Source organism: Acipenser ruthenus, chromosome 14 (genome assembly GCF_902713425.1).
Source record: "Acipenser ruthenus chromosome 14, fAciRut3.2 maternal haplotype, whole genome shotgun sequence".
In the NCBI taxonomy this organism is placed as follows: domain Eukaryota; kingdom Metazoa; phylum Chordata; class Actinopteri; order Acipenseriformes; family Acipenseridae; genus Acipenser; species Acipenser ruthenus.
Genome location: NC_081202.1, coordinates 20521936 through 20537393, shown reverse-complemented (window position 1 = coordinate 20537393; position 15458 = coordinate 20521936). Strand labels below are relative to the sequence as shown.

The 15458-nt window shown below is 35.3% G+C and overlaps 1 protein-coding gene across 3 annotated transcripts in view; it reads right to left on the bottom strand.

The window, feature by feature from the left end:
- Nucleotides 1–748: 748 nt before the first annotated feature.
- LOC117419905 (copine-8) overlaps nt 749–15458 on the bottom strand; it is a 124066-nt gene continuing 109356 nt past the window's right edge. For 2 of the 3 annotated variants that reach the window (XM_034033267.3, XM_058986072.1), the window contains one exon: nt 10608–13263. In XM_034033267.3, the coding sequence (XP_033889158.1) occupies nt 13075–13263 (189 nt within the window). In that variant the 3' untranslated portion in view covers nt 10608–13074. Of the gene's footprint in view, nt 2885–10607; nt 13264–15458 lie in introns of those variants that run through there. The other variant, XM_058986071.1, reaches the window with a different exon arrangement.

Sequence of the window (15458 nt, the reverse complement as noted above, 5' to 3'; positions counted from 1 at the left end):
GACAGATGTGCGAAGCATGAAAGTGATTAACAGAGCAAAATGAACAGAAAAGCTTTTGTCTTTGACAAAGTACAAGTTATTAGCTGTGGGGGTCAGACAAACCAGAGATGCTTCATATCCATTATGCATAAATGCGTGGGAGAACACTTGTGCAAGTCCCTTGGCTGGGGCTCTTTCTCAACTGTATGCCCACGTAGATAGATGATTCTAGATATGGTTTTAATTACATACAAAAAAAAGCACCAAATATTGTTCTCCAAATACTGTTTGTGATTATTTTCAATAAATCACTAAGTCACAATTTCCACAGAGAAACACACAACTTTCTGGTTGTTTGAGTACAACTGCATATAAAATAATTAAACATTTATAGCACTTTTAGTAAATTTAAAATATGTTTCCTTTGATTGTGCTCTGCAAAAAAATACTGTATTTTTGTTCCAAATGTCTTTTTTTCTAATAAAATAAAAGGTCACTGATCAAGAACTTTATTCAAAATCCAGGAAAATCAAGGAAAGAAGTTAGAGAATTCAAAGTTGGGCAGCAGATTATACTTTAATTACTGGCAGCACTTCTGATTTGATTTAAATCTACATCTTTTTCTGGTTTATAACCTCTCAACTATCAGCTAAGTTCTTATGTTTAACATGCCAAATTTGTACCCATAATGTGACGTTACACAAGTATGCTTATAGTGAAAACACTGAGCTAATTGTGTTGCAGGACAAATACAGTAGGCAGTATAGTTAAAAGGATTAGTCAGTATCATTGCTAATGGGGAAAGAGTTCTTATGTCAGGTACACAAGGGTGTCATCTCTGGTTTAGAGATGCAATGGCTTCAACAATAGCTCACAGCACAAGCTAATTCTATCAAAATCAACTCATTCATGTGCATTATTAAACCTTACAAAGCTTCGTTTTCAACAGAGACTGAACAGAACAGTGCATGCAGACAACATGAATTATATAACCAGATGAAAGGACACCCTATTACTGCGAGATGCATTTTGAAAGAAGATTATTAGACAATATGCCACAGGATTCACTTTTTATTTCAATGGGTTTTTATCTGAACTTTAATTATATAAACATTGTGCTGCATTTAATTATTATATTTTATGCCAAGCGGCCATTGCTACAGTTGTGTGAAGTCAGTGATGCAAATATTAAGAGCATGCAAATACAATAAAGCTTGTTAAAGCTTCATTGCTTTTCACAGCACCTTTTAATTGACACTTCAACAATGTAAGCTGGAATCTGAAAGTTGTTATACCACTTGTAATTATACTGATATTTTCCACCCACTTTATATTTCTAGCTTATGTGGCTGAAAATCACACAGTTTCCAGACAACAGATATAACCCCTACTTCAAAAGAGCCAGGGATCTCTAGTGGAATAGTTCCACTGCAAAACAAAGGCATTTCCAAAAATAGTGGACAGATGAACAAATGAAAACTGTAGCTGTGTTAGACTATACCATCAGTACTGACACTTGTCATGCCAATTAGCGAGTCACAGTTAGCAGACAAAAATCAATATGATTGAAATAACAAAAAAAACAACAATGTTTAAGCAAGTGTTTTCAATGATTTCCTGGAATCAATCAAAATATTCAAAGTGGTAGCACTCAATCTGGGTTAAGAGCAAAAGCAGAGGTTCCCTTAGTGTTGTGCTTTTTCTTAATTAAAAAAGAAGGCAGGTAAACAAGACTGATATAAAGTGGGGCAGCTTGAGGATTTGGAACACGCAGAAATGTTTCCTGGGTACTGTAAGTTATGAGAAGCTGTAGTACATTTATGTTTTAATAATAATAATAATAATAATAATAATAATAATAATAATAATAATAATAATAATAAAAATAGCATATTTGTTGTTCACTTTATCGCCTAAATACATCACATTTGCAGTACTGTGACTTTTCTAATTCAACATTACTGTAGGTCAGCTTTGACACAATTGACCTCTCAATCATTTTAAACCACCCTGATAGTTATCTTGACTTCTGTTGACATCTATCAAGGCACAGGTTGGTGTGTCTGATTTATCTTGTTCCATTTATGACATTGTTTACAAGCTTCCATGTTAATGGTACTTAAATTGGTACTTAAATTTCTTTTTTTTTGTCTAATAAAGCTGCCATTTTAACATGTAGTACAGTGACTGTATTGTTAAAAGATTAGCTCAATGTTTGTGAACATACTGTCCAGTTATTTACTTTTCCACAAGATAAAAAAATCAAGGGCAATTGATTTTTTTTATCTTGTTCTAAAAAGTAGGTAAACATCAGTTCTATATGAAGGACCAGTTCAAACAGCGACAGCGTGGAGAGCGACAATGTATGAGAAGTGCTTCATGGAAAAGTGCAACAATTAAGTATGCCAGAAATGGAACTGCACGAACTGACAGGAGTTTGAGAAGCTGGCACACCCGAAATTCTTGGAAGTTTGCACCCCTAACAGACAGAAAGCCACCAAAGAAGAGGGTCGAAACAGCTGGGTTCAGATAGGCAGAGACAGGGAAAAAAAGAAACGTAGTCAAACACAACCACCAGAAATCAAAACGCTAAACAAATTTGAACCACTTCAACATTTAGATGATCAAAACCAGCATCAAGAGAACGAAAGGAACAACATCCAGGACCCCATAAACGGTGCTGGCCAGGCAGCAAAATAAAGAGAGGTCATGATTGTCGGGGACTCCATATTGAGAATATTGAGTTCAGTGCACAGTCTGGACCCCCTCAGTGGGCTGCCTTCCAGGAGCCTTTGTCACACACATCATTGAAAACGTTGACAGGCTCCTAGAACGAACAGGAGATGACCTGGTAGTAGTCGTCCACATCGGTACAAACAACATTGGAAGAGACAGACCTAGATCCCTGCAAAACAAATTCAGAGAGCTAGGAAGGAAATTAAAAGGCAAGACCAAAACTGTGGTATTTTCTGGGATAAAACCGGCACCTTGTAAAGGACCATATGGACAGCTGGAAATAAATAATCTAAATGCATGGCTGGAATCGTGGTGCACACAGGAAGGCTTCACCTTCCTTGAACACTGGACTAAATATTTTTAAAAAATGTAGTACTAGAGGCACAAAATAAATATATTATAAAAGCAGACAAATCAAAATCTAAAATAAAATGGCCAAAATGGTTTAATTGATCAATTAAAAAAATATATTTAGAGAAATATTTTTTGAACGCTTTACAGAGCGTTTAAAAGGGACCAAGAACAAAGTACACAGAAAGAGTACTTAAAACTGCAAGCGCAAGTCAAAAAGGAAGTTAGAAAGGCCAAGAGAGATAGAAATGAACATTGCCAAGGAGGCTAAAACCAATTCCAAAAAGTTTTTCCAATATTATAACAGCAAAAGAACATTCAAGGATGAAGTAAATGTCTAAGAGATACAAATAGCAACATCATAGATGAAGAGAAAAAAATCACAAATATATTAAATGATAACTTTTCACAAGTTTTTACAAAGGAGGATACGGACAACATACCCCACATGTCGACCTGTTTCTATCCAGTTTTAAATAACTTTAGCATAACAGAGGCAGAAGTGTTAAAGGGACTAAAATAAACAAATCCCCTAGGCTGGATGAGATCCTCCAAATAGTAGTCAAAGAAATGAAATAAGTTATTTACAAACTGCTAACTAAGATCATGCAACAGTCTCTTGAGACAAGGGTTTTACCGACAGACTGGAGAATTGCAAACATAACACTGATCCACAAAAAGAGAGACAAAACCGATCCAGGTAACTACAGACCAATAAGCCTGACATCTATTATATGTAAACTATAAGAAGCTGTTTGATGAGATTCTGGGGTCAATAAGCTACTAACAACCAAACGAGCAAGATGGGCCGAATGGCCTCCTTTCGTTTATAACCTTTCTTATGTTCTTATGACCACTATTAAGTGCCAGTGGCATTGATTAATGAACTTTGCTGGTACTGTATTGATTTTTATGGCCATTATATGACACCCTTGCTGTGTCTGTGATAGCTTCCTATGGAGCTGATCAGACTTGTTTCAGTACTTTCCTCTGTTACTCAGCCACAGTGGTGTAATGCTATATTTAGAAGTGAGGGGTCGCTATTATTTACCCCCCCAACCCGTCTCAACCCTACAACGCCGCCTGCAGTCCCTGTTTCCACATACATTCAACAGAACCGCAGTTTATCACTAGTAGTTACGGTATTTGAAAGAGCTAACAAGTGAACAAGTGTACCAATTGATTACAAATTCAGACAATCAGGTATTGAGGAATTATTGTAAATACACAATTACTGTGCACAAAAACGCAGTCATTATTATTATGTGTAACACTCCCCCACTCCCCCTTCTCGTATATAGAATGGTTTGGTCCAGAATTAGCTCGTCTCACTGTCCTATTGCAGCTGCTTAAGAGCGAATAAGGCTGAGGTTTTGAAACAGAAGTGCATCCCTTTGCAAAAAAGATGTGTAAAGCCACACATACTCTTTATTTGTTTGTTACAATTGAGTTTTATCTTTTAAATAAATGTTTAGCTTATTTTATCTACATTATTTCTTATATATGGGTCTAAAAATAAGAACTGTTTCAATGATTACATCCAATTGTAAAACGCTGACACCAGCACAGCGTTAACACAGGTTCCCTTCCCCCTCTACATTATTCACACCTGTTGTTCCAGACCAGGCACGCTATATTCAAACTTTTTCATTATTTATCTCTTAAGGGTTTCGTACTGTTATTGTATTCTTTGCTTATTTGTATGGGTTATACACATGTACATCTCCATATATTAATAGGAGCAAAACAGTTCAATATTCTACACGTGAAGTACGGAAGCGCAGTGCTCTCCCTGCCCAAGAGAAGTGGGGGGGGGGGGGGGGGCGGCACTCCCCCGCGACCCCCCAGCACTACACCCCTGCTCAGCCAACAATATGAAACCATGGAGACCCTAGCTGTCAACTCTAATTACCTAAACCAGTATTCATGTAGGAGGATTCTGAACTGCAATTTATCTGCTGTTGTCTCGTCAAAATGTCAGGAATAAATATTCTTTAAGTGGTAACGGTTACAGTCTATTAGGTTTCCAAAGCATTTTTTCTTCTAAGCAATTCAAGTAGTTTATCACAGTCTCCTGTCATAATCTTTCAAATTCATTTGACTAAACTATAGACAGAAAGAGAAGTGAAATGTACTGCATTTCTCAGATAATTATGTGTACTGGTTATTTACATTGTTTTACCAGTACTGTCTTTTACTGTTTACCTAAATAATGCACAATAATCACATTTTGGAAAGATGATTGTATTCAAGTAGTAACCACACTTGTAATGTAAGGTTAATTTAGTTTTTAAAAACTTGATCAAGAGTTGCAGGAGGTCCCCGGTTCAAATCCCACCTCAGCCACTGACTCATTGTGTGACCCTGAGCAAATCACTTAAACTCCTTGTGCTCTGTCTTTCAGGTGAGATGTAATTGTAAGTGACTCTGCAGCTGATGCATAGTTCACACACCCTAGTCTCTGTAAGTCGCCTTGGATAAAGGCATCTGCTAAATAAACAAAATAATAATAATAATAATGATTGTAATCTATGGCTGTATATGATTTAAATCACATTTTCTAAAAGATTGTATAAATATTGTAGCTCAATTTTACATCTTAAGCACCCAACATATTTAGTTTTATGCACTACAGTACTTTGTCACTATCAAAATAGACACATATTTTTTTCTTTATATATCAATGCAGGGTATAAAATGCCTTTGAGCATTAGCACTTAATACTCCTGACCCAAACAGGATCATTATGGTGATTTAATCTGTGTTGAGGGAGAACAGATGAGATTGAAAAGCCATGAATTCAAAGACTACATGAGGAGTCAGCTTTATTGTTTCATAATATAGTCTTCAGGAATCAGATTCAGAGAGTAATGTACCAGTATCACTGAAAACACAAATCTGTCACTTGATTAATCTTCATATTGTTAATGAGAAAGCCATGTTTAAATAAGTGACTACTATAGATTACTGGCTGCTGCTTATTGCATGCACACTGAATTGATATATCCAATAGAAAAATCTAATTTTCCAGATGCAACAAAATAAATCTATATTAACGGCATTCATTATATTTTAGATGCTTTTTAAAAGCATAAATACCTACAATCTATTTCCTTAGTTTTTAGCAAGTCAGGTTCAATGTGATTTAAATAAACTTGTGAGTGTAAAAAAGTGAGTGTCAATAACCGTCTGCCCCTGGCTATCCTTTATTATAGTCAGTTCAATTGTGTTGTCAGTAATATATGTGTGTTTAGGTCATACAATAAACGATGCTTCCATTCTGTGAATGCTCACATTTAACTAGATCGAAACTATTTTATGCTCTATTGTCACCCATAATTTACTAATCAGTAGATTGATTTTATTTAAAAAGACTGAGCTGATAAAAAATGAGAAATGCTTAAATGAATGAATGCTCTTAGAAATACAATATGGTGCTTGTTGTATAAAATTACTTATTAAAACGGGTTTAAAAAAACTATTGTACACGGCAGGACCCGCGAGAATATAATATTATTCCATGAAGTCAAATAATATTCAGTAGAAATTTCTTTCCACACCACCAACTATCTCAGGGTAAATGGTAAAACGTGATTGACACTAAACATATATAAATGCTACAACTATGGACACTTGAAATGGTATGTGGCAGTGTTGACTGGTACCATGCAGTTGGCTGACCTGACTGCACTGTTCCTCAGAGGCCTCCAGAAACACACATTTTAAGGGGAATATCTTGAGAACCATCAAGGTTAGAGCTGAAACACTTTCTATAGTTTCCTAAGGACCCCAACCACAGAAATCCCAGTCTGCTCTGCCACAATTTCCCTGACATTGCACATACAGTAGGTAGAGTCCTGTGTTTTTGGCAAATACGAAATAGCATGAAATAAAATGAAGTGCAACATTTAAATTGGGAGGTTTATACAAAAAATACTTTCAATAAATACTTGCAATTACAGTTGTCAAGGCTCAGCCGTTACCATAACGGTCTGAAGGGAAACAGAAGCTCTGAGTAGCACTTGCGCAGATGTATAATTTGGAGCGAGTCATTTGGGAATTCAAATTGTGATGGAAGAGATGTTTGTTTCTAAAATGCCTAAACCGCGCATAACAATTAAATAACGCTGCAAAGAGGGGATGTATGCAGCTGACGGAGACAAAATAATGATGGGGACAGACTAAAACAAATCAGAATGCCCATTGACTACAATGGAGAAGGAATGCCCATTGACTACAATGGAGAAAGGAATGCCCATTGAATATAACAGGAAAAAAGAATGACAGCTTATAACTTAAAATTCCTGACAAATCTTAAAACCCCTTATGTCATTACATAGACATGAATTATTATACAAAATAAAAGTGGAATGATATGGAAAGACAGACCAGGAATACCGAAAAAACTGAAAAATCATAGATAAATAAGGAATGACAGCATGTATCTTAAAACCCCTAATAGAAATCTTAAAGCCCGTATACTGTTTCTTACAAATAAACTAATGTACAATTGTCCTCCAGAAGAAGCAACTCTGGTATTTTAAAACAAATGTGATTCATCAGTCCTTTTGACATGGTGGTCATTGTTGTCAAATCATTTAAATTGAGATTCCTAATGAGTGATTTTATATTCTATCATAATTTATCTTTTTTTTTAAATCTACATATTCTCATAAGATAATTGCTTATTACCATAAGAGAGAGTGGAAATAATAATGATGTTTCAAACCAAGAAGCCAGACAGTATATAGACTGTATGTACAGTATGTGGACGAGGCAGAAGCACTTATGAGTGGTTGTGTTTAAATTACCATTATAATCAAACACCAGAAGAATAAAAGAAACAGCATTTTCCACATTGGCCAGGTAATTTAAACATTAGGCAACTAATGAGGACTCATATCTGCTCATGCCTAAATAAGAATTTAAATTGAACCAATTTCATATATATAAAAAAATAAGTAATATATTTTTTCACTTCAGAAGACTCAGTTTCTATTTTCATATACGCAGTTCAGCCAGGGGGGTGGAATCATATGACCAAAGTAATAGAAATCACTGAAGCAATACTCTGACATTGATAGGAACAGTCACCAAGAAAAAAATAATGTAACCAAGCAACTCTCTTTAAGAGCGGTGCGATTCAGCTTTGTTGAAATGTACAATGACATAATCCGGGATAGCTTGCTCTCCTAAACCGATATCTTTTTTAGAGTATTACAGGCTTCTTCAAATGAGTTCCCCGATAATCCTTCAAGTGCTTTGATTATTTTTTTTTTTTAAAGCTTTATGTGGAGATGGCTTATAGCAAACTGCATAGCAACACTGTGTATTTGTAGCCTAATCAATCTCGTTTACGTTTGCTTAATTTGAAAAGCAACACATTTCTCCATGTTTAAAGCAGTTTGCGTGTTGTTTTTGTTCACTAACCTATTTATGGATGTGTAAATGCTTTTTCTATAGATGTTCGCAAATCCGACTTTTTCACATATCCGCCTATAGCCCAGTCCACAAGGGGTCGTATGTTACAAGTGGGATCTCTTTGCCATTTAGTTATAAATATGTGTACCCTGCAATGTACATCAGACTGTCCACTTTTTATATACAGGGACATCAGAATGGTTTCAGACAACATAACATTACCTACCTGTTGCCAGATGACTGATTTGGTTGAAGTCAATGAAGGGATGTGCCATTTAATTTACTTTTTTATTAAAAAAAGAGGACCTTAAAAATGGAAAGACCAAGGCACTTGTCATATAATAGTTATAACTAGAGGAAACATCTAGTGTACACTTCATGTGCCTGGTTTATTAAATGAACTGAAGTGTCCAAAAACTTAAAGGTAAAAAGCTGCATTCTTTAGACAAATACACATCCTATGCTTGTGCCTATGTTGGTTTCTGTTTCCCATTATGCCCATGCATGTAGCTGAACTGAATGTGCCATTGTACATTACCAGTGTTTAGTATAAAGTATTTGTTCCAATTGTTTTATATGTATGACATATATTTTGCCAAGCAAACAACATAAAAAAGGTTTGTATAAGGAATAAAATGCAGTGCTTTATACACTGATTCATGCCTTTGAGAGGCAATTCAAATTCCTCTGAATTCAATATGCTCAAAAAACTACCATGATTTACATGCCTTTGAGAGGCAATTCAAATTCCTCTGAATTCAATATGCTCAAAAAACTACCATGATTTACATGCCTTTGAGAGGCAATTCAAATTCCTCTGAATTCAATATGCTCAAAAAACTACCATGATTTACATTCCAGTCAGCTTCAGTTGGAGATGAGGTCAGGTAAGAGATCAGTAGCTATTTATATTTAGTATGGTATTATTATTATTATTATTATTATTATTATTTATTTCTTAGCAGACACCCTTACAATTGTTACAAGATATCACATTATTTTTACATACAATTACCCATTTATACAGTTGGGTTTTTACTGGAGCAATTTTAGGTAAAGTACCTTGCTCAAGGGTACAGCAGCAGTGTCCCATACCAGGGATTGAACCCACAACCCTCCGGTCAAGAGTCCAGAGCCCTAACCACTACGCCACACTGCTGCCCAGTATTAAGAAACAGTACCGTATCTATAGGGTAAATTACATAAGTGTGCGGTTTGTCATAACTATTCAGAAAACTATTCTTTTTTTTACCATTATGAAAGGAGTAACTCATTATTTCCAACTGCTTTACTTCATTTAAGAGTACAGTACTGTGACATTAGCTACAGTATGTGCTTTATACAGTATTACAGATAACCTGAGCCACATAAACCATCTCATTATTATAATTATAATTTATGTCATCGAGTGATGCTGTGCTCTACTATTAACTTGTCACGTAACTGGAAAAATCGATGCTGCGTTAAAAATGGGTTCAAAGGTAAGTACATTTGATGACTTAGCTGTCACAAAACATTTACTCCTTGGCACAGTCCTGACGGTTTGTAAAGCTAACAAAGTGGTTAGCACTTAATACTCCTGAAAGTGTATTTGCAGTGTGACTGTAAGGATGTTTCTATGCCAACTGACATTTTTTTGGAAGTCAGATGAAGTTTAATATATAAATAAATATGAATATAATTTTCAGAATATATGCAGATTGTGTGTTCCTAAAGGCCTCTCCGGTCAGAACTGTACAGAATATACTTTGAGACCTATGGGTGCTGCCTGTGTGGGCGTCTCCATTTCAGCGGGTGAGCTGGTCAGTAACATCAGTGGACCTTTTCTAAGGTGTTCATTGTTTAAGTGTTTTTGTTTTACAATATCTGTTTTATAAAAAAAAGTAATACAAATATATATCCAGTTAACTGTAACATAAGATTACAACCATTGAAAAAAAATCTTAAGATTTGCTCTTTTGTCGAGGAAGAGTGTACTGTGATTATCCTAAATAGGCCTATTAATTTCCTCTGTCAAGTGCAGGAGATACAAGACAGCACTGTAGGATACTTTGCCTGTGGATCATCCTTGATGTAAATGGCAGATTGACAGAGTCAATTCATTCCTCATACAAAGTTGGTGTTTAGTAAGAATTTTTAATCAATTTAAAAATGGATATTTTGTTACAGAAATAGTTGTTTTATACCAGGCAAACAGTAGTATTTTAGTTACACCCTGTCATGCTTTCAAAAGTAAACCTCTGATAAGCCACTTTTCCAAAAGTACAATATATTGGTTATCTTGTACATACGATTGTGCAAAGAAAAGATACATTACAAAGCAATTCAACACTGACACAAAAGATATAACCATTTTTTTTTCAACATCTGAAGGCATTACATAACTCCAAGAATTCAGTGAGAATTTAAGGCCATTTTTGTACTAAATATTTTTTTTTCTTGTATCTTGACACGATACTCACAAAAACGGTGTATTTCTTGTAAAACTGTACATGCAAAACATAGTGCGCTATAAGAGATGCACAAGCATACTATGGATTATTTGGATATCTCAGTAAACAAAGTTCATGTGTACAAACTCACATGGCTGCGCATTAGAATTCTCTGGCACATTCACCTGATTGGCGCACACATGCACACATTGTGTGCATGGCAAGGTGACATAATAAGGTGACACCAGCAAAGCATACATATGCTAAAACCAATATCCCTGTCTCTGGAGCTACCTAGACTTTACAGATGGAGATCCACAATTAAATACTAACTAGGCAGCAATATAAAAAAATAATGTATTTATCATCACACGGTCACAACTATATGGATTTGTAAAGCCATCAAATCTAGAAAGAGGGATCCAATAACCTTGGGGTTACAACTGTATTTAATTGTTTAAAAATTGTTTTTGTAGTGGCCAGGTATCATACAATATATAATGTCAGTTTTGAAAACTTTTTTTTTTTTTTCTGGAAGGTTTATGATATAAAAAAATCCATGGTGAACGGCTGAAAAAATTGTTCCATTAGACTGCAGTGCATAGTTTAAACAGAAAAGCAAAGAAGCAAAGAAGCACTTTTGGCAACTCCAGACAACCTGTGCCCCATTCACAAAGCTTTAACTAAAATGAGTAACCTTTTTTAAGTCTGTTTTGAATAATGAAATCGTTGTAGGCTGATACTAATTTATTTAAAATGCATCCATAACTACAAAACCCTCAATGGTAGTACGTACAGTAATTATAAAAGAAACTCATTCATTATTTGACAAATGTTATGCCTGGAAGTATTTCTCAATGTCTTCAATTCAGATAGAGTTCCAGTCAAAAAGTTTGTTAAGCAATTTTAACAGTTTCTTTTAGTCTAATTATATTTAAAATGCATACAAAACTTGATTAAACACAAACTTAAAAAAGACACGTTTGTGAATTGGGACCTTTGTTCCAATAATATTATAACATAATATTTTATGTGAAAATACAACATCTATATATAATGTAATGTTTCCATGGCCTAGATGTTCAAAGCCTTTTACACCAAATCTTCATTAACATGATTTTCTCAAAAAAGACAACTAAAAAAAGTTAATAAATAATAATTTCATTCTTATAGGTTTAAAATTGTAAAATTGTAATTGGTGTATTTTTTTTTCTTTAAGAACAACAAATTAATTATTAAGAACGATTCTGACTAAAAAAGCCTTGAGAATCTAGCCCCAGATATCTTAAAATAAAAATACATAAAAGTCCTAATTTTACAACGAAGACATTATATAAGAATGTGTTGATATTAAATGCATTTAGAAAACTTAATTTAGAATACAGTTAAACCTGTATAAAGAGGATGTTGAGGTTAAATGAGCTACTTTTGCAGACTGTTGACCTTTTTGTCCAAGCTATTTTACATTAGATAACATGGAATTGATAGCAAGACCAGCAGCCTTTTGATTATGTTGCTCTAAATACAGGTCTTGCTGCAGCTCTTTTGGCCCCCCCCCCAGCCCAAGCCTAGAATGCTCTAAAGAAGGGATATGGTTTCACTTTTTAGTAAGTTTCATCTGCAAGGTAGCACACACAAGAAGTATAATTATTCCAAAGTTTATATTTAAAGTATGATTATAAAAGTATTCCACTGTAAAAATCATTAACATGTAAACATTAAGAGATAGAGGAAAAGCATTCCCATGCTTATTTACAACAGTCCAGGATTAGGAATCCTGTTAAAACATGGTTAGACTGTTAAAACATGGTTACACCTTTTCCCCCATTAACATTTCAGGAGTTGTTCCTTTGTGACTTTCCTTCCTGTTTTTTTTTTTTGTTTTTTTTTTTGGATTAAGCCTCAACTCCTTAAGGAAAGCTGCTTTATTTCCAAGGCATTCATGAAGACATCCAGTTTTGTAAGCAAACCTGCCTGTACCGTCCAATTTTTTAAAGTCCTTAAAGAAGAACTTTAAATGGAAGTAAACATGTCATCAGAGATGCTTTCGAGTCCTGTCGTCATTCCAGTCTACACGGTGCAAGCAGACAAAAGAGGTGCAGCACATAGTGTTTCTGACGAGTGGAGGGCTAGGGGTGGCAGGCGATTAGGAAGGTCAGATCTGGGTTTGCAGAGGGTGCACGGGGGGTGTGTAGGGAGGGGGTGCAGGAGACGGCTTGATCGCTCTTGCTTTCATGTAAGACAAGAACTGGTCCGGAATCTCCGCAAGTACATCCTTTGCCAAACGAGCCATGCTCAGGATGTGGTTTCCTGTCCTGTCAATGTAGTCTCTGAATGGGACAAACTGAGAAGTAAAAAGAAAAAAAGAGCCCAATTAAGTTAGGCAATGGTCCAGCTGTATACATCCTGAACAGCGTAAATATTGTATGGGGAACCAAAAAACATGTGAGACTGGCTTCTCGCTTAAGGGCTTCTCTTTGTTTGTTTTTTTGAGATATGTTTCCCTTTAAGAGGCTAATTTGCAAAACCTTGAACTTAAAATAATAAGTAGTCCTTGCCTGCCTGCCTTTAACAAATACATGGGGGAACAATGGGGGTGTTCACTTGTGTTTTTGGTTGAATCAGTTTATTTGAAACCCAAGCTGATTGGCTAACGTCCAACCTAATTAGGTACAATACACTCAAGTTTCCTAACAAATGTTAATTAGTATGTTTGCAGTGCTGAACAAGACTGAATCTAATGATACAAAGAGATAATTGGTCTTTATTGGTCAAAGGCTAATAGAGTGGACAATATGAACAGTATGATAGGCCCTTTCAGATGGATTCTATCCAGAATAATGAGGCGTTTAATTTGGCTCCTTATTAACTCCCTCACTGTATAAAATGAAGGCAGATGTAGATTTGTGCTGGTGATGGAAACCTTTCCCTCTTGCTTGTTCCACACTGTGCACCTGCTGCCACTGTCATCTGCTGTCAATATCAGAGGAAATGTTTAGCAATTAACTACGGCTGGCCCTGGTGTTCTGCACGGCAGAGTGTATTCAATCTTATTAATTTGGAGCTAGTCAGATGGAAGGTAGCCTCACGAAGCAGAAAAATCTGAAAAACGTTTTAGTTTCTGTGGGTTCGATCTTCATATAGCAGTTTGGTGTCAAAACATGAACACAGAAATGGGGTCTGTTCTTCTCAACAATGTCAGGTTCATATTTCTGGGAAAGCAGGCAAAACCGTGAATTGGCAGGCAGAAAATGCAAAGAGGGAGACTTCAGCTAAACCTGTTCCTGTTTAGATTTAGTGAGAAGCATTTAGTATATTCCTTGAACAGTGATATCAACTAGAAGTAAATAGAATAGTGTTTTAAAAAATGGTGATAATACAATTAGAATCATCCAAATATTCAGCATAAAACAGGAAGAAAATAACTATAATAGAGCACACAAGCAAAGCTGGGACAACCAGATAGAAAAATGCAATTTACAGTTTCCCAATTGTTTGAAGAAATAATACAAGTTATCCTTCATTATGTGTAAAAAACACTAACTCATTTATGACAGCTTCTAAGGAGAGAGACAAACAATTTAGTGTTGAATAACCTATTCAATTGCCCTTATCTTGTGGATACATAAAGCTTTCTGGGCGGACGTTTTCCTTATCTTGACTGTTTCAGCACCTAATCTAGCTTGTCTTTTTTTCAGTGGATAATTTGTAAATTGTTACCATTTAGCTCAGTAAGATAAAACACTATCATGAGACGTGGGGGCTCAGAACAACTGGATGGTTAATGATGTAATTCCATGAAAGGGTTTAATTAATCAGCTCTCCCTTCTACTTCAAACAATGTATGCACGATGCAACTCTCACTGCATCATAAAGAACATCAATCAGCTAAGATAACTATTTTCCATAATGGAATTCAATTACTGTAATTCTTACATGCAGTTATACCCTTGGGAGTTAATTTACAGTAAAACTATTTTGTTACTCAGATATTGGTTTAACAGTTTTCTCATTTTTATGTCTAAAAAACTTCCTTGATCAGGTCCAGTCTTCTCACTGAGCAGGAATTTCCAATCTCTCATATTCCTGGAGTCCAAATAAAGCAGCATTTTGTAGTATTTAAAATTGCAAAAGTGTTCACATCTGCTATTACCGAAAACAAAATATTGAATAAAATGCACTGATAATTGATTGTTAATTTATTTTATTTTCATACCCATCATTAAATATAAGAACATAAGAAAATAAGAAAGGTTACAAATGAGAGGAGGCCATTCGGCCCATCTTGCTCGTTTGGTTGTTAGTAGCTTATTGATTCCAGAATCTCATCAAGCAGCTTCTTAAAGGATCCCAGGGTGTCAGCTTCAATAACATTACTGGGGAGTTGGTTCCAGACCCTCACAATTCTCTGTGTAAAAAAGTGCCTCCTATTTTCTGTTCTGAATGCCCCTTTATCTAATCTCCATTTGTGACCCCATTGAAATTGAAAAGTCAAGCAGTATTCTACTGATTTTTTAAAATAACTGGTTTGATTATTAA